The sequence below is a fragment of the Hippopotamus amphibius genome, chromosome 8, assembly GCF_030028045.1.
Source record: "Hippopotamus amphibius kiboko isolate mHipAmp2 chromosome 8, mHipAmp2.hap2, whole genome shotgun sequence".
NCBI lineage: Eukaryota > Metazoa > Chordata > Mammalia > Artiodactyla > Hippopotamidae > Hippopotamus > Hippopotamus amphibius.
In genome coordinates this window covers 135,605,477-135,628,449 of record NC_080193.1, presented here as the reverse complement: position 1 = coordinate 135,628,449, position 22,973 = coordinate 135,605,477, and the positions used below count along the sequence as shown (strand labels likewise).

Here is a 22,973-nt window from a genome sequence, read left to right as displayed (position 1 = left end):
TCTTTATAGCTGGGATATATCTATAAAGAGATAATTTCCTCCTATCCTTACTAAAACAACAACAACGAGCCTATGGCACTTGGTATTTTAAGAGAAGTAACTATTCAGGTAAAACAGGAAAAAGAGTTTTGATGCATACTAACTAGTGCCACTGATTAAAGGGAAAGATGACAAATTAGGGCCTTTCTCATTTAGGGAGAAGCTAATGCATTAGAAACCTAAATGTACTTTGTACTTAGATTAAAGATTCAATATAAATGGAGGCTGCTCTATGATGAAAGAAAACAAGTTAGTCCATCCTTTAAGACATTCAGAAAAGCTTTTCCAAGTTATATTAGAGCTTCACAGCTGTTTCACAGAGAAAAAGAAACTGAGATCACAATTTTGCCTCCATCCATAACTCAGGCTCTGTGACAAAAGTCTTGTGTTTCTAGATCTACAAGGGTGAGTCAAAAATTATCTGCACTCCAGTTACATTAAAACTTCTATAAATACTACAGCCAGAGTGTGGGTAATTTTTGACTCACCCTCATAGATACCACTGCGGAAAAGCTGTGTTTCACTCATGGGATAACTCCAGAGCCTTTACCCTAATTGTCTCAGGTTGATGGAAGTCTTCTGTCAGTAACAAGGAAAACGGGATCAAAGTAGAGCAAGTCAGATCTGTTTTCTTGAACAAGGAGGACTCTATCCGGCAAGCAGGTAGTTATCCACGTTAAGTCTCATCAGAGTACCGAAATGAACCAACACACAAATGAGGACAAACAGCCTCATTTCTGAGCACCCTTTTTGTATTTCTGTATCTTTTTATAAATTATATAAGTAGCTGTCCTACACACTAAAAATGGGATAGTAGATCTTAAAGAACATGCTTGGTCTCAAAAAGGAGAGAAGCATGACCAGGGGAAAGAGGGGGAGCTCCATGAAAATGAAGGAGCATAATTTGAGGGGAAGATTCAGTCATTCATTCAACACCCGTTTATGGAATGTCTGCCTCCTCTGTACCTTGACATTGTCTCATGGTAGACTCAGGTAAATCTGGTTTCAAATTCCAGATCAAACCCTCAAGAACTACATGGCCCTAGGCAAGTTACTACACCTCTGTGCCTTGGTTTTTCCATTAGCAAACTTGTAGATACCAATATCTACCTCAAAAAGTTTTTGAAGTTAAATAGGGAAGAGACCATATAAAACGCCTAACGTGGTATTGGGCAGATAAGCAGAACTCCATGAAAGCTCACCTTCCATGCCCCAGTAACTTCACTTTTCTAAGTGGAGAAGGAGAGGAGTGAGATGGAAGGTGGCTAGGGCAGAGGGCTTGAGGTTAAGGATGTGAAAGGGTTGCTGCAGGGAAGGGGAAAAAAGTAGACAGGCTCAAGTAAAATAATTGTCTGAAGGCCCAGTTATGATTCCCTCCTGCCCTGAGGCCACAAATAAATTTTGTTTGTTTGTTTTCAGGTGTTTGGCCAGAGAGGTGAAAGGTGAAGGCTTTCCCAGGTTGGTTCAATTTACTATAAGGCAAGTTAGCTTTGCCAAATTGAAAAGACTAGACCTGTGACTTGGAATTTCTTAATTGACTGAAAATTCCCGTTCATATTTGATGGAGGGAGTAAAGGGGCGGTAGAGGGAGGCTAAGGCATGTGAGGAGAATCAGTTCAAACCTGGGATCCACCGCTAAGGGATAGGATGACAGTTCTTCTCCAATGGGAAATGAGTTATCAAATTGGAGAACACTTTCTCTGAGAGGAGAATCGCCTCTGCTCTTTCCCACACCCAACCCTTATTATTTGGCTTCACAAGCATCCCCGCAACATAAGATTATAAATTTGGTTTATATCTCCCTTAGCCCAGTCTCCCTTTATTAGACCACTTTACTGCTTCTTTGGGGCTGCTTCTCTAAAATTTAGGTCAAATGTTCCATTAAGTTAACCACTTTAGAATACCAATAACACTCCTGCAGCACTTTTTTATCTTCATAGCAGTTCACAAACATCTCCTTCTTCACTAATGAAGATGAGTTGAATATCCAGTGTCTAAAACCAAAGCTATTTAATCATTGTCTGATGTGGGAAAGTAAGACAAAATGCAAGACCAACAAAAAAGTATATTGCATTTTAAACGTGCTGATTTGAGCTTTTTGAAAATTCTTTGAATGTGCAGGCAGAACTTGTGCCACAAAATCCCAGCTTTTGTAACAAAAACAGCCAAAATAAGAATAGAAGCAACATCTTAGGGGTGGTTTTAGGCCTTCGTATCTTTCAGGGAGCTTTTTAATAGATTATAATTTTATTTGATCTTCATGAAAATCCATAAGAAGAAAAGGAGTTATTGCCCCCATGTTTTAGGCAATGCTTTTTGTGATTAATTAACCTGTTCGAGTTTCAAGTTACTAAATATTTGGGCTGGGACTAGAGCCCCGGACTTCAGGCCCCAAGTCAAAGGCTGCTGGGAAGGAAGGTTGGAGGAGACAGGTGGGAGTGTGTGTTTGCCCTGCTTTTTCAGTTAGAGCAATTCCCTCCACATACATATTAGGTTTTTGGCTTCCACATGGATTTCCACAGTTCAATTTCATTAGAATTTCATTGCACAAAGCAGGCAGTATCTCCTCTATTGTTCATGACTCAGCTAGATTGTGACCTGCATTCCAAAATTACACTCAACAGGCCTGCAACGCTCCATGCATGGCAGGGGCAGTGGCATGCTATATGGTGTCCCCTGCCTGCCCGCCCCCCCACCCTCCATCCTGACCACTAACTAGCTCCTCTGGCCAGTAGAGCCAACTGATGGTCTTTGTATGGACCAACTCTCTCTCTCGACTTCTGTTTCTACTACACGTCACACAGTCGTGTCTTCTTGTTTATGAATGGTCATTTTCACCTTCGTGGGTCTCTCTGACCATCAGGGTGTGCACACACGTAGCACTTCCTGCAGGTGCCTAACACAGGGTGTGCACCCAGGATTGTTGAAGACACAAACACTTGTGCTTTAGCTTCCTTATTCTTTCTCCTCCTTCACAAACTCTTTTCCATTCTTTTAGGAAGGGGCTTTTTGTACATCTTTCTCTGTCTTCTTCCTTCTCATTCCACTCTTCATTAACCCTCTCTTTAGTTTTTCTATCAGAATGAAACAGCCAAAATATGGCTGGCAAGGATAACGCCAATAACCCTGTATCTAGAGAAATTGAAGCCATTACTTCTGAAGGGAAATTAAGCAAGATAAATATCTAGTACCAAGTGACTACTTTTTTTAAAGTGCCTTTAGGTCCAGAATCGTCATAAGTCTTCAGATGCTTCATCTATAATCACTTGCTTTTTTACAAGCACCCCTTGGAAACGCTTTTCTCCTTTTCATCCTTCAAAATTCAGCTCAAATGTCAATTCCTGCAAATCCTTTACTGGCGTCCTGAGGCAGACTCCATCACCCCTTCTGAAGTCACCCCACAGGAATTTTAACACACTGTTACCATAGCACTTCACACATCCTGTTTGCTGCAATTAATTATTTATTTGTTTGTGTCTCACGCTAAACTAGGAGTTTGGTTTTATTTGTTTTGTTGTCTTGTCCTTCTATGTCAAGTAGCTAATAATATACAGCCAAGCCTGATACATAGATGTAGATGCACAATTTTGTTGTTGTTGAATGTTGATTTAGTTCACTGAATGATCACTCTGGATTCAAGAAAAAATAAGGTGATTTTTACTCAATTGTTATTCTGTTTTTGGAATGGGATTGTTTTCTACTAGTCATTGAAGTTTGAAGTGTATTTTTTAGCTTCGTCATGAGTTATATACATTTGATGACAAATTGAGAATCTTAACTTAGAAACTGCTTCTATGGAAAAATATGTTTCATTTTCCAAAATGTTCAAACATATACAAAGGAGTAAAATGGAGTTTGTCCAAAATTACATGGTCTTTTCCTTTCCCCCTGATGTCTGCTGACATCCCTGCCCCCAGAACTTCACCCATTTAGAATATACCTCATTCTCTCAACTCTCCTGTGGTGTACAGCTTGGTTTTCTGTTGTGTACCTCTGCCTCACTTCATCATTTATGTATTTTCTCTTGTGGAATCTGTTTCTTAGAGGATCAGCACTATGCATGTTTCATTGTTAATTTTTCACAGTAGGGTTTCAAAGCACAGTGTACAAGGTAGGTGTTCAATAAATGGTGAATTAAATTGTCCTCTGCACAGTTAAAAAGCTCAATAATTCAAAGTAGAGGGATGTTGGCATTTGATGAGATATGAGGGATATTTCAGTCCCAACTTGGAACAGCACCTAATTTCCCATCATTTGCCATCTGAGCTCAAAATGCCCACATTTCAGGCTTCATAGTCTCTCTTCTCTCACTTTTCCATCTACTATTCCTTTTTCCAGAGATGAAGAGAAATGAGATGATCGTGCCAATAAAGCATCCTTTTTCATCTTTATTGTTCTGGTCTGGGTGCTTCAATTATGAGATGTCAATTATTCAACACTCTAAAGAGCTGTCTTCCAAGCACAAAATGTTCTAGTCATCTGGTATTAACGTGTTGTTTTCTGCTTTTAGGCTACAGTGGTGGCTGTGTTGTCATGAGAGGAAGGAGTCCCCCTGGTCGCTGGGAAGTGAAGGACTGTAAACACTTTAAGGCAATGTCCCTGTGCAAGCAACCAGTGGAAAATTGGAAGAAAACTAAGCAAGAAGAGATATGGCCCTTTCACCCCTGCTATTTGGATTGGGAGTCAGGGCCTGGCCTGGCCAGTTGCTTCAAGGTAATGTGAAAGTGACATGGGCATTCTCAGCGGAACCAATATTATTTCACTTTTGTCCATATAGCCCCAAATCCCTTTGTTCAAGAATAGTGCCTGGCACACAGCAGGTACACAGTATTTGTTGGCTGTCTCTATCCTTTCAGTTATATTCCAAAATAATTTTGAAGTCAAAATATTGACATATCCCTGGTGACATTGAGGCCTCCTCATGAGGACCGCTATCAAGGCCCCAGTCAATACTGTTCTTATTGCATATACAAATGAACAAGGCAGACACTCACTGGGTGTTGAAATGGTACAATTCCATATTGTTTGTAAGCAAATGAATAAAGTCCTTATTACTGAATAATACCATTCTGCTGCCAAGAATAGCTTTCACAGCTTTTGATGATCAAAATTTATAGAGACATAGGATATAGATATATACGTGTGTGTGTGTGTATAGAAATGTCTTTCGCAAATCATCTTTGGATCCTAGATTTAAGTCAGTATCTACAATCTTCTCAGAAATACATTTTTGAAATATGATGTTTTTGTTTGGTGGTTTTCGTTGGTTTATTGTACAAATAGAGATTTCTAAAATCCTGGGAGAAAGTTCTTCTTCAGCACATGGGCACATGAAGAGCAGAATGGAGACAGCCTCTGTCTCTAGAAACACTGCAGTCTCATAGATGGCGTTGAAACACCTGTAATGCCTCAATTTAAAAGTACATATGTATAATCCTACATTAAATTCATGGAATAATAGGCCCAGAATTGAGCACACAGAGCAATACGTTAAACCTTAGCAATGAGTAAACTACGGCATGAAGGGAGATGAAGTGATTTCCCCAAGATCACAATTACGTATTGACAGAGTTGGAATAAATTCCTGGTCTCGGGACTCCCAGTCCAGTGCTTTTTCTACTCCACATCACCCTGATATGTCAACAAACATACGGTGTGTTTGATGGGCATAGTGGTAGGACTTATGAATTTAAAGTGATTCGAGAAAACGTTCCTAGAGGAGGTAAGTTTTGTCATATAATTTAAAAAATGGAAAGGCTGTGCTATGGTCCATGGGACTGGGAAGGTTATTCATTCTGGTCTCAGCAAATCAGAGCCTGGTGAAGCCTGGCCACAGGATGCCTGTCTGGCATCAGAGACTCAAGCATAGCATCAGGCAGTTAAAATTGAGAAGGGTGCAGAGGCCCAGAATCTGAAGCTCTGGGTCTTCGGTTCCTCACCCTTGACCTTAAATAAGTCAAAAGCGTGCCTTCCATGAGGACATCTGAGAAATAGCAGAGAATTTAGTCACAGCTAAGACCCAAAGACCCTAGAAATATACCTGCCCTAGCGCCCAGGTCTCATTTCTCATTTATTCCCCTGGGTCAGCCAGATTCATTCAGCCGCAAAATACTAGGTCTAATCCTAGCTCTGCTAGTTTGTGGCTGTGAGACCTGAAATTTGCAACGTCTCTTAGCCTGACTCTCCTCATCTCTTGACATACGTTTTATTAAGGGACAAGCATATGCCAGTCACCGGAAATTTAGGAGGGGAAAAAAAAAAGTTCTCAAGGAGAAAGAGTCCTCATCTATAAGACTCAGCCTATCATATCCTCCGCGTGACTCTGTCATGAGAATAAAATGAGACAATAGTTTTATGACAACTAGACACATTTCAGTTCAATAAATGTTATTTCTCCCACTCGGTCAAGCTTTTAATGTAGAATAATGACAACAATTATATTACTGTCATCTTCTTGTGCAGAATTAAATAGCCTCACCTTATCTATGACCGTGCCAACTTTTTTTTTCCTTTTACTACACAGGTATTTCATAGTGAAAAGGTTCTGATGAAAAGAACATGGAGAGAAGCTGAAGAATTTTGTGAAGAATTTGGAGCTCATCTAGCAAGCTTTGCCCATATTGAGGAAGAGAATTTTGTGAACGAGCTTTTACATTCAAAATTTAATCGGTAAATACTTGTTAATTTTGAAAAATTGCAGTCAAATATTTTGTCTCCCAGTAATGGCTTCTTAGGGATGAGTATCCCAAATATTGGGGGTAATTGGGATATTCAAAATCTCAACTATTTAAGTCTAAAACCAACTAACCACTAGTTGTGAAAGAAAAATACATACAGTTTTATGTTTATACTGCACCAAGCACTCATTCCGTGAAACAAAGAACAAAGTGATGATTGTTTTGATATTTCAGATCTTTTCTGTGTACCTCAAATCAGAATTGTAGCACTTAAATGCCACACTCAGAAATTATCTAGCCCAAAGGTTTTCAAAGTGTTGTCTGAGGGTCTGGGGTCCTGAATCCCCAGAGAAGCGGAGGCCAAGTGGGCAGAACTCCCAGTTCCTTGCTCACTGACTCAACTCAACAGAGCAGGTCCAACCAACTCCAGGGCTTGTTGTTTTGTATATAGCAGGAGTTCATGGGAGATTTGTTTGAAAAAAAGAAAGTCCCACTAATTAAAAAACAAAAAAATTCCAATCCAACCTTTTAATTCTACATTTGAGGAAACAGGCATTTGCTTGTCTACATCCGTTTTGCAAGTTTACAGAATCTTGCATTCCACAAAGTTAGCAAAACTTAAATTTGAAGAAACATAAGAGGTCTTGTGCTACCTTCGAGCCAATATGGGAACTTCTACTACATTCCCGCGGTCATCTACTGTCTACATAATTCCTTTCAGTTTCGAAGTGCTCCTTACCTGGGATAAAACCCATTCCATTGTTGGAGGCTAGTTTCAAAGATCAACTTTCTAGGAAGCCAGAGCAATACAGATCAAGGCTACTCTATTTTCAAATATTTGAAAACAGCCATCATGTTCTCTTTTTAGCAAGTCTTCTCATCCCTTGGCCTTTCTTTGGAATGTTCTTGTCAGTTAGCATGTATTTTGGAAATATCTTCCAGGGAAGGAACACTATTATATGCATAGGTGGCTGGAGAATGCCATAGACAAGACACAAAATCCTGCCCCTGAGGGTGCTGTGGTCTGAGGGGGGTGGGGGGCATGCTTCCGTAGAGTTAACCCATATATAATACCGTGTACTCTGTTCCAAGCTCTGGAAATCTGAAGTCTCAGTGGAACACTTGCCTGAATCTCAGAGAAAATCCAGAACTACCTTTTGAGGAACATCCTGGCCTTCCCCACAAGTTTCCTTTAGGACCCTCCCCTAAGAAGGTTAATCTATAGCATCTATCAAATTATTTATCTCCAGCATCAACAAAAATGACCTCAAACGTGCGACTCTCTCCCAGTGTGTGTCTCATGAGGTACTCCAGGGGAAATAGGAGGATTGTGTGGTCAAATATGTTTGCAAAATAAGGCACAATCTTGGAAATATGCCGTATACATTAACATCGTAAAGGTTTCTAGAAGGAAGCAGTTTCTTTGACGGCACAACTCTTTTTTTCCTCTGTCTTTCTTTTTTCTTTTTCTTTTTCTTTTTTTTTTTTTTCTTTTTTTTGAGACCACTTATCAATATCCCATGGAACTGATAGCCCCTGTAGGAAATGCTGGCCTGAGACCATGGTTCCCAAATCTAGCTGATTCTCACACTCACTTGGGAGACTTTTTAACACCGTGCCCTCTGGTCTCACACCAGAGTGGCTGAGTCAGATTCTCTGAGGCTGAAGAAAAGTTCAAGAAGCTTCCTGGTTGATTGGTGTGTTAGTCTGGTGTGGGGCCTCAGATCCAAGGGAGCTGGGATCATCTCCACTATTCTAAGTTGTAACTTGGCTTCAAGACTTCAGCCCCTTGCAAACATCCTTTCATACTTGCATATTGTGAGGTTTGCTATATGAAACAACACATGTAAACTGCTTCCAAGTTTGCTATAACATCAAATTTCATTATATCACTTGTATTATATAAATTCTCACACTTGGAATGTCTCATAGAATTTAGTGTCAAGTATCTATCAAATTACTGATCTTCAGCACCTAATCACAAAAGCTGTGTAACGTATGTTTTACTTGTTTCCCAGACTGCCAGGGAATTCAGCCAAATCTCATGCTTTTATACCAAATAAACTAATTCTCATATTTGGCGTACATGCTTCTTCTCCTTCTTATGGCACTGCTTTTCTATTTTATTATATTCATGTTATATTAGAGTTATATAATTTTAGGAAATTGATGGAGAGAAAATAAATACCAGTTCATCTTTTAGGAGCCAGTATATAGCAGGAAAAATGTAGAATTCTGACTTCAGTGAGGAAAGGAATAAAAAGTTCTCAATGCAGGGAAAGTGACGTGAGTTTTCAGCCTGGCCATTGAGAGTAACGTGCCTGGCTTAACCTTAAGGCAGCATTCTCACCTTCCCACAACCTTAAATGTAAGTTATAATCATGGCAGTGACCAAGGGGCCTCAGTGATTGTGGATTTTCTAAGTCACATTTTACTTTCATTTGTACTGTTCAGGCAAAGGAGCTCAAATATCTGAGAAGGGGATGCTTCAGAATAGGCTTGTTTCTGTGCACTAAGGAAAATAAAATTATTCTCAGAAAATTATCTTAGTGAGATGGTTCATTGTACAATTAGACTTTACTGCTTGATTTATTGAGTACTCTGTGGTTTGACATATTCATCCACAGCCTAATAGGAGAGAATATGTTTCTCTGTGGGGCTTCACACCAAGTCTAACCAGTGGTGATGGCTGAAGTTAATCTACCGTGCCTCAGACTGGTTCGCTGTGGAGTTATTTACATTGGGATACCAAAAGAAAAAAGAAAAACTGCTTTGTACCTTTTATTAAATGGGGGTGGTGGTGGTTAACCTTCAGAGAATATATGAACATTTGACAAAAGAACAACAAATTAAAACAAAGTAAATTAGTATAAATAGCATAGTAAAGTAGCAAATAAATATTCCCGTAAGGAAAAGATATTGCAATTCTTACCAACTTGCTTTCATGTGTTCTTGTCCTAACTGAAAGGCGTTACTGTTTCTAATGAACATGAGAAAGCCATGTTCTCAATACAGACTGCCTTTTCCCCCAACTGCCCATCACCAATGAGCACACCATACAAACCAAGAGAAGTGGGAAATGAGATTAATCCTCTCCCAGTTCATTTTATAGCTCAGGTTTTGTTTACAGGAAATGTTCAATAAATGCTTGCAGACTTGATCAAGTCTGCCAGTAGCATCAGCTGTTCCCTGCACAACTAAATACTTTAAAATATTTCTTGAACCTTTTACATAATGTTGTGAATTTAATGCGAAGGGCCAAGTTTTTGTTTCTTCTCTTCACAGGACAGAAGAAAGGCAGTTCTGGATTGGATTTAATAAAAGAAACCCACTGAATGCTGACTCTTGGGAGTGGTCTGATGGAACTCCTGTAAGTCTTTCCAAGCTAGACGAAAGGAAATGAATTCAAAGCAAGTGACCCTGGAACCACTTGGTAAACCAACCAAGAGAACCTGGAAAGAATGCCCATCTTCCCCATGACTTAGACTTAAATCAAAAACTGTACCAGATCTTGGTACCAAGAGTTATTTCAGCAAGATCTTGAGAAACCTTTGCTAGCCAGATAGTTCTGAGGCCAGCTATAAGATCTCCACCTAAAAAGGAATCAAATGCTCTGAAAAACCATCCCCCATGTGAAGAATCTCCAGCTGAGAAGCCATTATTCTTTAAAATAATACCAGGCTTCCTTTGCCGCACCCTCCCTTTGCTGTGGAGCACCTGATTGTGTGAGTGGGGCCCCCTTGTCTGTGTCACAGTAAAAAGAAACATTTTTGCTTTCTCTCCCTCTAAAAGAACAGAAATGCCATCCTTAGAAATAGCATCTCCTTCTCAGCAAAAGCAAGTTATTTGGAAGGAAGAAAAAGACTTGCTTTTCATTCAACCTCCTGTGTAAAAATCTCTGTGAAGGAAAGAGGGAACTCACAATTATGGGGGTTTTTTCAGGTGCAATGAGGATGTCTCAGGTTTTCCTCATAATAGGGAAGAAACAGAAGCAGTATCCCAGATTAAAATGAGATCCATCTAAAGGCACATGCAAAATCAAGTTATTCTGTTTCACCTGTGAACTGAGACGAGCAACAGCCTGCAGTGAGCATTTAATGCAGCTCCTGTTCCGTGAGCCCTGATTATGTCCTGAGCACGGAGCTGAGTACCCTCTTGCATGATCTCATTTCATCCTTACAGTGATTCAACATAGTGGGTATTAAAATGACTAAATAGTTTGCCTAAAATAATACATAAAAGAGACAGTATTTGTACACAGGTTGTCTGCCTCCAAAGCCACAATGTCATAATGTCTCCACGTTGGCAAAATAGCAGCAGCCAAACTTTGAAATAGTAACGATCAACAGAGAAAAGAGATCTCTAGGCCTGCTACATAGATGCTGTTCAAATTTGTAGCAAGGAAGGGGTTTGTGGAAAAACTATATGCTTATAGTGGGAACAAAAATAGGAAGAGTGCGCTAGTTTGAAAAAAAATAGAAATTCCACCCCAGTACTGCCTCTTTGAAAAAGGCATCAGGACCAGAGGGCAGGAAGAGATCTTAGAGATCCCCCAGCCCCACCTATCTGTTTCGCTGATGAAGAAACAAGGCCCAGAGAGTGGAAGGGGCGTAGCAGCGTCTACAGGCCCGTAAATGGCAGCCACCACACGGCACAGTTGGGTGGTTAATGTCAATATGGCACTTGGAAAATAAACTGTGGTGCATGGAGGTTGAGAATGCATTTTAGTAAAACAAACAAACAAAAAATTCATTAGTAATAGGAGAGGAAGAGACAATTTGGTTCAGAATCAATAAGATAAAGCCATGAAGCAGTGGACTGAGCCCCTTGCCACTTCCCTCTGGACAAAATAAATATCAAACACATGCCATTCTCTGAATATGAGCTTATATGTATTTGTTAGATGAACATGTTTGAGAAGGAGTGCAAATGGTTTCAAAACCCTCTTTTTTCACATTTTTACCTCAAATTTACTCATGGTCCATCCACTCTTCTGTCAAGTAGTCATTAAATCATTGAGAAGGTTGACTCTCTAGTCAATAACCCTGTTATGTGATCATTCATGGAAAACATTGGATAGTTTCCTGATTAAAGTTAGGGTTACTTAGAAGTTAGTGATTAGAGACTACGAGCTTGTTTATGCAAAAGAATCTACATCAAAGGTAGGACACAATTCTGAAAGATCCTTGAGCCTCTAAGAAGTTTACCCAGGATCCCAGGGCTAGCCTAATCTTGCCAATGAGAAAACTGTGCAAGTTCATCTGACTTGTTCTTTCTGGAGAAAGGAGTAGCATGCCGCTTAAAAAAAAAAAAAAAGCATCTTCAGGAAAAAAATACTAAAGTTCTGGTTTGCTTGCTTTCCACAAATGTGGAACAACCTTTAACTGGCATCGTAACCATGCTTCGTCCAGAAGTCTATTGTGATTTATTTACAGGGATGCCTTTTTGATCTTTGGAAACATTTTGCGGGGGATCATTATTAAGGAATAATGAACTTCATCTGCTGCAGGTTGTCTCTTCATTTTTAGACACTTATTTTGGAGACGATGCAAGAAATTGTGCTGTTTATAAGGCAAATAAAACATTGCTACCCTCATACTGCAGTTCCAAACGTGAATGGATATGCAAAATTCCAAGAGGTAAAAATATTAATAAGATCTTTACTATTTGTTTGCTTTCTAATAATCTATAGCATTTCCCCAAGTGAACAGTTACAGAGATCTAAAATTTCAGCATCCTGGACCACAGTACCAACAACCTTCATGATGAACCAAATTGCACTATTTTAGCAAAACATGTGTCATGGGGGAACGAGAAAAGATGACACCAATGCAGCATGCTAAGTTAGCTAGTAGGAAATGAAAATAACCACTTATGTTGTGAAATATTTTATTTTGCAACTACAGCTTGGAAGAAATGTCACCGTGACATTACAAGCAAACAAAATTACTTATCCGATGAGTAAGTGAAAGCACCTGGCACAGTGTGTGACACACAGTAGGCTCTCAACAATACTTTTTTCTTTAACCAGAGGTCTCTCTTGAGTATCCTCTTCAAGTGTGAGAACTTATCACTTTCCAAACAACACCTGGTTCTTAAATGATCTACTAAAAAGCAAAGTCCAAAATATTGTGTTTAGATCAAAAGTAATTCAGAGATAGTACACCTGTAAATAAAGGTCACTCAAACTGGTTTGCTTTCACTTTGCAGATGTGATACCCAAGATTCCAGCCTGGTACCAGCATGGTAAGAACTATCCTGGCAGTTCTTGAATTTCTAATTACGTGCTATATTATAGCATTACTATGTTATTACACGGCTCCAATCGAGTTTCTCTTTTCTTGTGTCAGTCGACAACTAATTTGTTCAAATTGACAATCATTAATAATCAAACTAATAAATGTCACTAAATATTATTAAAGACTAATATTGTAGCTTAACTCCATTTTCATGACATATGGTTCTAAAACATGCATCTATCCCAGACTTTTAAATATATGTGAATGTTTCTTATATGAAATAGACTGAGGTGAATAAGTAAACTGTATACTTACTTATGTGTGGGAGTGGGTGTATATACACACACATTTTCTTCATGCTGAGTGACCAAATTACACATTTGGGGTCAATCACAGCAGACCGTATGTAAGTCTGTACTACATTGCTTGATGATTGTTGCAACACCTGTATTGCTTATTTTTCTTTCAGATGCACCCTGGCTCTTTTATCAAGATGCAGAGTACCTTTTTCATACCTCTGCCTCGGAATGGTCTTCCTTTGAGTTTGTCTGTGGCTGGCTGCGCAGTGATATTCTCACCATTCATTCTGCACACGAACAAGAATTCATCCACAGCAAAATAAGAACGGTACTTAAATGCAGTTAACTATGAGAAACTCAGAACTTAACTCCTTCTTCTGTCCTTGAGGGATTTTGTTTTTATATGACTTCAGACATTTATTTGTTTCATTAAAAGTCTTAGATTTTTAAGAATTGTTTTTCTTCCTGTTATAGAGATTTAGAGAAAATAACGGAAACACAGGTTTACTATGCTGGTCAGTCATTTCACTTCTCCTCATGCTTTTTTAGCAACAAGGATGAGTAGCATTTTATTGTTTTTGTGAGGTTCATACCATCATTCCACATTTATTCAGAGTCTACTCTTCTAGGGACTGAGGTTCTGTCAGTGATTAAAATAGACTAATTAAAGCTCCACCTGGAGCTTTTAGTCTAGTCTTGTAAGGAAGACTGGAATAAATGTAAGTAAATAGGATTACATAAGATTTTAGGAAAAAATAAATGGATAAACGCCATGGAGGAAAATAAAGCACAAATGAGGGACAAAGAGTACTAGGAGATGCATGGCTGTTTTAATGTTTCAAATTTTACTTATAAGAGTATAATTTTTTTTTAGACTCTATAGAAAATGGTAAGGTGTGGGTTCTCCATTTTAACTTCAGATAGAGGAATCCTTTGAGAAGCTAGGTTAGTTAGAAAGGAGTATGCAACACCTGTTAAATAATGAAATAGACTGCCAAGGAATAGTGTTGGTTTTCAGTGTATTTCTTCAGCGAGCATTTATTGAGCATTGGGTATGTCTCAGGCACTGTGGTATTTGTCAAGGACACAAAAATGTCAAGGACACAAAAATGAGACACAGTCAGTGTCTTTAAAAAGCTGGAAATAACACGATGTAATAAGTGAAAAGGCAGCAGTATGTACCAATTACCAAGGGGGCACCAGGGAGGAAAAACCTCATTCCCAATTTTCCCTGGGAAATTGTTGACGATAAGAAAGAACCTGTTTCTTCCTCCTTAATTTAACATTCGTTTGTGGTCTGTAGGAATTCCTTATTGCTCTATCATCTTTTCATATGTTTGTAAGTTGACTGTTAAAATGAAGCTCTGAATTAAAGCATCCTTGACTTGTAAGAGAAATGTCTTCCTTCACAGCCCATGGGGCTTTCCTGTTTCTGTAACTCTGTCTGATACACATATAGCCTGTGAGGTGCATGCAGGTTGGGACTACTACTGAGCTTTGATGGAAAAGCCAAGAACCAGGAGGGTTAGGTGATAACTTCACTGCCCCACAGAGACTCAGTGACAGACCAACCACAAGAATTAGATGTTCCCCAGTATTGGTCCATGCATTATTTTACTACTCTTCACCTCCTACAAATGGAACAGTCAAGCCCAAACTGTAATATGAAGTATCAACAAAACATTTGTCTCTTTAGCTAGAGAGCAGACTCCTCGCCCCTAGTGGCAATAACAAGAGATCAGGTGAATGGCTAAAAACCAATCCATGAACATGGCTGATATTTGGCCAATACTTATTGTAACAGTGTCAAGCATTGCTAAGTACTAACGTTTAATGGCATTTAATCTTTCTAAGACCTTTTTGTGGGAAGTCTATCATCAGCACATTTTACAGATGAAGAAGCTGAGACTCCAAAGAGGTGAAGCAAGTTTGTTACACAGCAGCTAAGCAGTGGAATTTGGAAGTGAGCCCAGGTCATCTGACTTACAAGGTCATTTTAAAAAGTGGCTGCAGGCAGCAGAACAGCATATTCATTACATTAAAATGCTAGTTCTAAAATCCATCCCCCAAAAGGAAACCCTCGTGCATTGCTGGTGGGAATGTAAGTTGGTGCAGCCTCCATGGAAAACAGTATGGAGGTTCCTCAAATAACTAAACCCAGCAATTCCACTCCTGGGTATATATCCCCCCCATAAATGAAAACACTAATTCGAAAAGATACATGCACCCCAACGTTCATAACAGCACTATTTACAATAGCCAGGACATGGAAGCAACCTAAATGTCCATCAACAGAGGACAGGATAAAGAAGATGTGGTATATATATATATATATATATATATACACACACACACACACACACACAATGGAATATTAGTCATAAAGAAGAATGAAATTTTGCCATTTGCAACAACATGTATGGACCTAGAGGGTATCATGCTTCATGAAATGTCAGACAAAGAAAGATAAATACTGTATGCTATCACTTATATGTGGAATCTAAAAAAAGAAAACAAATGATTAATATAACAAAAGAGAAACAAACTCACTGAAGCAGAAAACAAACTAGTGGTTATCACTAGGGAGAGAGAAGGGGGGCAAGATTGGGGTAAAGGGTTAAGAGGTATAACCTACCATGTATGAAAGAAATAAGCTACAAGGATACACTGTACAGTATAGAGAAATATAGCCATTATTTTATAATAACTTTAAATGGAGTATAATCTATAAAAATTTTGAATCACTATGTTGAATCATAGTTGAAACTAATATAAAATTGTAAAACAACTATGCCTCAATTTTTAAAAATCAATAAACAAAATAAAATCCCTTCCCCAAAAGATGGCTGCCAGCTCTGTCTCAGACATGAACAGTGAAGGCCTTCTTTGATCTTCCCAGCAGAACTTAGCTCTCTTGGGAACCTCTGCAAGGTCTTCTCTCTTAAACTTTTCCTTAATTCACTCTCCCAACCTTTCGTGGCTGGGAAGCCAGTGGGAATGGCAGAGGTAATACCCCCCATTGAAGGGAATAGTAAAACCCCACAGGCTTAGACATTTGACAAGGCATAGCCAGTGCCGTGATCTTGTTGAGGACTAGGTCTAGTGATTGCAAACCAGACAAACTTTGTGGTGTCTTATATGGCAAAATTATTACCAAGCCTATGACCATGTTAATAAAGAATGCCCTGTCAGTATTATAGGTGAGTGGCTGACTGATGTAACACGGCCCTGTGCTACAGAAGAAAATCATCATAGGGAATGTGGAGACTGAGAATGAAGCAAGAAAGTCAAATGGGAAGGGTATCAATTTAGAAAAAAGAATGCTGTACATTTCTTTTTTTTTTAAAGAACTTTTATTGAGATACAGTTAACAGACAATAAACAGCATATATTTAGAGTGTACGATTTGGTATCCCAATCTCCCAATTCATGCCCTCCCAACCTTCCCCGCTTTCCCCACTTGGTGTCCATGTGTTTGTTCTCTACACCTGTGTCTCTATTTTTGCCTTGCATTTCCTTTTTCATAGTTCTTAGCATTTGCCTTATGTATTGAGGTGCTCCTATATTGGGTGTACATATATTTATAATTGTTATCTCCTCTTCTTGGATGGATCCCTTGATCTTTATGTAGTGTCCTTTCTTGTCTCTTGTAACATTTTTTATTTTAAAGTCTATTTTATCTGATATGAGTATTGCTACTCCAGCTTTCTTTTGATTTCCATTTGCATGGAATATCTTTTTCCATCCCCTCACTTTCAGTCTGTATGTGTCCCTAGGTCTGAAGTGGGTCTCTTGGAGACAGCATATATATGGATCTTGTTTTTGTATCCATTCAGCCAGTCTGTGTCTTTTGGTTGGTGCATTCATTCCATTTACATTCAAGGTAATTATTGATGTGTATGTTCCTATTACCATTTTCTTAATTGTTTTGTTTTTGTTTTTGTAGGTCTTTTTCTTCTCTTATGTTTCCCACTTAGAGAAGTTCCTTTAGCATTTGCTATAGGGCTGGTTTGGTGGTGCTGAATTCTCTTAGCTGTTGCTTGTCTGTAAAGCTTTTGATTTCTCCATCAAATCTGAATGAGATCCTTGCTGGGTAGAGTATTCTTGGTTGTAGGTTCTTCCCTGTCATCACTTTAAATATATCATGCCACTCCCTTCTAGCTTGCAGAGTTTCTGCTGAGAAATCAGCTGTTAACCTTATGGGAGTTCCCTTGTATGTTATTTGTCATTTTTCCCTTGCTGCTTTTAGTAACTTTTCTCTGTCTTTAATTTTTGTCAGTTTGACTACTATATGTCTTGACGTGTTTCTCCTTGGGTTTATCCTGCCTGGGACTCTCTGTGCTTCCTGGACTTGGGTAGCTATTTCCTTTCCCATGTTAGGGAAGTTTTCAACTAGAATCTCTTCCAATATTTTCTCAGGTCCTTTCTCTCTCTTCTCCTCCTGGGATCCCTATAATGAGAATGTTGGTGCATTTAACATTGTCCCAGAGGTCTCTTAGGCTGTCCTCAGTTCTTTTCATTCTTTTTTCTTCACTCTTTTCCACATCAGTGATTGTCACCATTCTGTCTTCCAGGTCACTTATTTGCCCTTCTGCCTCAGTTAATCTGCTATTAGTTCCTTCTAGTGTATTTTTCCTTTCAGTTATTGTGTTGCATATCTCTGTTTGTTTGCTCTTTAATTCTTCTAGGTCTTTGGTAAACTTTTCAATCTTTGCATCCAGTCTTTTTTCAAAGTCCTGGATCATCTTCACCATCGTTATTTTGAATTCTTTTTCTGTAAGGGTGCCCATCTCCTCTTCATTTAGTTGTTTTTCTGGGTTTTTATCCTGTCCCTTCATCTGGTACAAAGTCCTCTGTTTTTGCATTTTCTCTATCTTTCTGTGGCTGTGGTTTTCAGTTCCACAAGACAAAATACTGCTGATACTGCTTGATACTGCTGTCTGCCCTCTTGTGGAGGAAGCTATCTAGGAGGCTCCTGGGTGATTCCTAATGGGAGGGACTGATGGTGGGTAGGGTTGGGTGGGCAGAGCTCAGTGAAACTTTAATCTGCTTGTCTGCCAATGGGTGGGGCTGTGTTCCCACCTTGCTGGCTGTTTGGCCTGAGGCCACCTAGCACTGGAGCTTACAGGCTCTTTGGTGGGGCTAATGGCGGCCTCTGGGAGGGTTCACGCCCATGAGCACTTCCCAGAACCCCTGCTGCCAGTGCCCCTGTCTCCTCGGTGAGCCACAGCTGCCCCCCACCTCTACAGGCAACCCTCCAACACCAGCAGGTAGGTCTGGTTCAGTCTCCTATGGGGTCACTTCTCCTTCCCCCTGGGTCTTGGTGAGCCCACTTTTTTGTGTGCCCTCCAAGAGTGGAGTCTCTGTTTCCCCCAGTGCTGTGGAGGTCCTGCAATCAAATCCCACTGGCTTTCAGAGTCTGATTCTCTGGCGATTCCTCCTCCCATTGCTGGACTCCCAAGTTGGGAAGCCTGACATGGGGCCCAGAACCCTCACTTTAGTGGGTGGACTTCTGCGGTATAACTGTTCTCCAGTTTGTGAGTCACCCACCCAGCATTTATGGGATTTGATTTTGATGCGATTGTGCCCCTCCTACCATCTCATTGCAGCTTCTCCTTTGTCTCTGCATGTGGGGTGTCTTTTTTGGTGAGTTCCAGTGTCTTTCTGTCGATGATTGTTCAGCAGTTAGCTGTAATTCTGGTGCTCTTGCAAGAGGGAGTGAGCGCACGTCGTCCTACTCGGCCATCTTGATCCTATCTCCAGAATGCTGTACATTTCTAAAGCAGTTCTTCCTCCCACATAATTTGTAGCTATTAGGCAATTTTTGTTGGTGGTAGTGGTGGTCCTTATGGTGACCATTTACATTTCTTAAGTAAGAAACCCCATATCTAAGAACGTCCTGCTGGAATGGGTCAGTCCATAAGCTCTAGATGAGGAACTAAACATGTAGAGGTCATACCACTCATTCTTGTGGCACATCCATCCTATAATTGCAGGAAGAATAAGAATTAAGTAATTAAATATTTTTAAAGTTACATATGTATCGTATAGCTGCTCTACAATGAGTAGTAAATTCAGAAATGTGAAAGACAAAAATAACATTCAGTTGGGGAATAGAAGAACTAATTATTGAAAAAGAAAGCTGGATGCATTTTTTAAAATCTGAAGCAGAATTTTTTAACAGAATGTTTCCATCTTGGAAGAGTGGTAAGTCAGAACTTCCTCTTTAACTAACAGAAGATCACCAGGCACGATGAGGGGATTTTTGAAGACTAGTTTTCTGAGCCATCTTGTTGGTCAGATCAATGCCAAAAAAGTAAAAAACCACGAGCATTTTAGGAGTTGTTTGACATGAACTAACATTTTTATGCTGTGTTGTGCAATATTTGCATTTCAAAATTGCAATTTACTCTTATTTTTAACATTTTATTTCAAAATACTTCTAACAAATATATATCAAATCTATTAGTCATCCTCCAAAATCTGGTGTTTTAAATCCTTAAAATAACTTGGTTTTGCTATTTTTATGGAAACATTTTAAGAGATGACAGATTGTTCTTTCTTATATTGCTTAGAAGATTAACATATTGGCTATTGCTGTGGGTTATTTCTTTTGGGTAAGTGTTCTTCCCATATGATGCTATCTGTAATGACTGCTTCTTATAATAAAACATAATTGATATTATGAAGTCCATGGTTGTATCACATTTCTTTACACAAAAGAATACTAATGTCTTCTATTGTTGCGGTTTCGTACCAAAACTAAAATTTACAACCTCTATTTCTCACACTGGATTTTTCACTCTGGGTGCCTTCTGGCTTGTCCTGTGACGTTCTGTTCCATCTCACAACAGGTTGTGATGTGCCATGTGGAGGATTACCATGCTCTAATTGAGGTGGTAATAAATATGCCACTTTAAGATGCAGTAGTTGTAATTTCTCTTTAGAGGTCCTTAATTGGGACAGTGAACAATCAGGCCATGATTTCCACTATTGTTGCACATGAGACCTCTTTAGATTGAATGAAATTGTTGTGGTTCTCCCACTGAGTTCACAGCCAGTCTCCATGGACCCATTCCAAGGTCTGACAATAGGAGTCTAAATTCAGCATGTAAGAACACGTCCGTGAAACAACACCTCAGGGATCCAAAATTATAGTTGCTCCATCTTGTATTATTCTCAAATTGCTGATATGGCAGACAGCTACTCTGGTTAAGGAGTAAAAATATCCATGTATAAATTAGAATGTCAGAGAGCTATTAGGTTCTGTTGGAAACACTATATATATCTTAAAATGCATTCCCAAGTCTTTACAGAAGAAATGAAAGTACAAATTTAAATGTATAATGCCTTCAAATTAACAGGTTTTTAGCATAAAAAAATTAAGTCACATTTCACACACAGCGTACACACAATAAAGAATATTGATTTAGAGGCCTCAGAGAAATCTTTAATGCCTAGTTAAAGAGGGGATTTCAATTTCCTGGGTCATAAGTCCAGTATTACATCTGCTCTGCTGTGTGTATGCACGTGCCTACCTATGGTGTTTCAGATTTATTCTTTATTGTACTGAGATCTATGTGATACATAACAGTGTAAATTAATAAAATATATAAAGGATAATTTTCTAGTTGTCAAACAATGGAAATCCTGTAGTATTTTTCTGTCCGATATTGTGGTTTCCATTTGAATAGGAAGGGTGCTAATACTAAACGTAAAAACCTACCAATCAGACTAATGCCTAAAATACAAATTCTTTTTATCATTGAGGTCTTTGTGTCTTGAATTGTTTTTCAAGCAGTGCGGCATGTGCAGTAAACTTCTGTAAATCACTGAGAGGATAAACCACTAAATTTTTAGTCAAAAAAGGAATCTACATTCTATTTTACTTTACAATATTACTTTTTAAATCTCTATGATGAGAGTTAGAAAATTTGCTTTTAAATATGTAGAAAATATTATAACAAGGTTATGTCATATTGTATGAAACTAAAATTATTTTCAACATTTGATTCTAATATTCTTCTGTAATGAGGAGGGAGTAGTTTAGAATAATGAAGTTTCAGGTTTTCTCAAGATGCTAGGCCTTAGTGTACTCTTCTTTAGATAATTAGGTAAAATACTGAAGAACAGAAAGCTATTAACAGCCACCCCATTAATCTTAATAGTGAAAAGGGAAAACAAGTAGAATAAATGCTGACATTCTCTCTCTCTTTTTTAAATAGCTATCAAAGTATGGTGTGAATTGGTGGATTGGACTTCGAGACGAAAGAGCCAATGATGAATTTCGGTATGGACCTAGATTAATTTGCATTTAACTTTGTTTGACAGGTTTTTATTTGCAGAATGATTGGACTAGATCTTAGTGGATAATTTGTTGAATAGCCTTCACACATTATCTTTAACTTATAAATTTTCATTTACCTAACCAAAGACATGAATTTTTTTTTCATTTAATAAAATATTATGCCTCGGTCCATACCCCAGAACTCCAAAAAATGGTGTTGGAGATTGAGTGTGCAGAATGAGAGAAAAGACCTTTAATTTTTTAATTTTCCTGCAGCTGGACAGATGGATCACCAGTAATATACCAGAACTGGGACAAAGGAAAAGAAGGATCTATGATGAATCAGAGCCAGAGATGTGGCTTCATTTCATCCATAACAGGTTATTTTATTCATTCACTTTTAGGTTTATAATACAAACATAATTTCCAGAAGGCCTGAAGTCTCCTTTTCATTGCGTTAGTTCAGTGAGAAGGTTTTGTTTGCTTATTTTGCTTTTCAACTGAGTGTGTTTAATTTCATCAGTCTTAAGGATGACCACCCCTACAGTTTATTCCATGCATTCACGTTCTTGAAAATAATTTAATCCAGACAAGTCCTTCCCCTTGAACCCAAACTACCAAAAATGGGCCCATTAAAATGGGCCAAAAATATGCCTGACAAATACTATTCTCTATGAGACTTCAATATGGGCCCTTTTTTATTTAATCTCTTTGTAGTATTCAGTTTATAATTGGCCCAAACTTTAACCTCTGAAATTTACTTCCATTTTCCCTTTTAAGAAAAATTTTCATTGAATTCAGTATCTTTCTTTTTTTTAAACACCTGGCATTAATTGCCGCTTGTCTTAGAACACTAACTCTTTGCCAGTTGGATTTAGAAGTGCATGTATGTTTAAGACGGGTTTTTTCATTCTATTTGTCAGTACGGTGTATTTGGGTTGATTGTCCACTCACATCCATCCCACTCTTTCTATCCGATAAAAGGTAATGATGTTCCCAACTCAGGAGAGGGATAAACACGGAAAGCAATCTCTGGGGTAAGGGCAGCTGCAGAGAAAGTTAAAAGAGGAAAACCCACGTTAATCAGCTCGCTTTTGCCAGCAGGTGTCACAACAGCCTACAGAAAGGCTGTTTGTGATTCTGGAAGAACAGCAGCTAATCTGCATTGAAAATAGCATTCCAGCCCCTCCTTAAAAATGCCAGTATCTTTTTGGCTTATACCCCTGACACTAGAAAACTGAATCTGCCCTTGCAATTTACATGCATCCTTGCCCTATTTTGGAATTTATAACTTGAATGCTAATGAAATGCATTCTGTAACCTTTACTGTGAAAATATAGCTCTTCTAATTAAAAGAATATTTTCCACGACTGAAGACTTTGGGATATATCTTCCGGAGGGCATTTCTCTACGTGTGTATGTTTTGTTTAAG

At 38.7% G+C, this 22,973-nt stretch overlaps 1 protein-coding gene across 1 annotated transcript in view; it reads left to right on the top strand.

The window, feature by feature from the left end:
- PLA2R1 (phospholipase A2 receptor 1) overlaps positions 1–22,973 on the top strand; it is a 117,771-nt gene that overhangs the window by 68,277 nt on the left and 26,521 nt on the right. The window contains exons 12-19 of the mRNA XM_057745706.1: positions 4,550–4,752; positions 6,563–6,708; positions 10,002–10,086; positions 12,226–12,355; positions 12,927–12,962; positions 13,425–13,582; positions 21,480–21,544; positions 21,818–21,921. Coding sequence (XP_057601689.1) covers positions 4,550–4,752; positions 6,563–6,708; positions 10,002–10,086; positions 12,226–12,355; positions 12,927–12,962; positions 13,425–13,582; positions 21,480–21,544; positions 21,818–21,921 — 927 coding nt within the window. The remainder of the gene's footprint in view (positions 1–4,549; positions 4,753–6,562; positions 6,709–10,001; positions 10,087–12,225; positions 12,356–12,926; positions 12,963–13,424; positions 13,583–21,479; positions 21,545–21,817; positions 21,922–22,973) is intronic.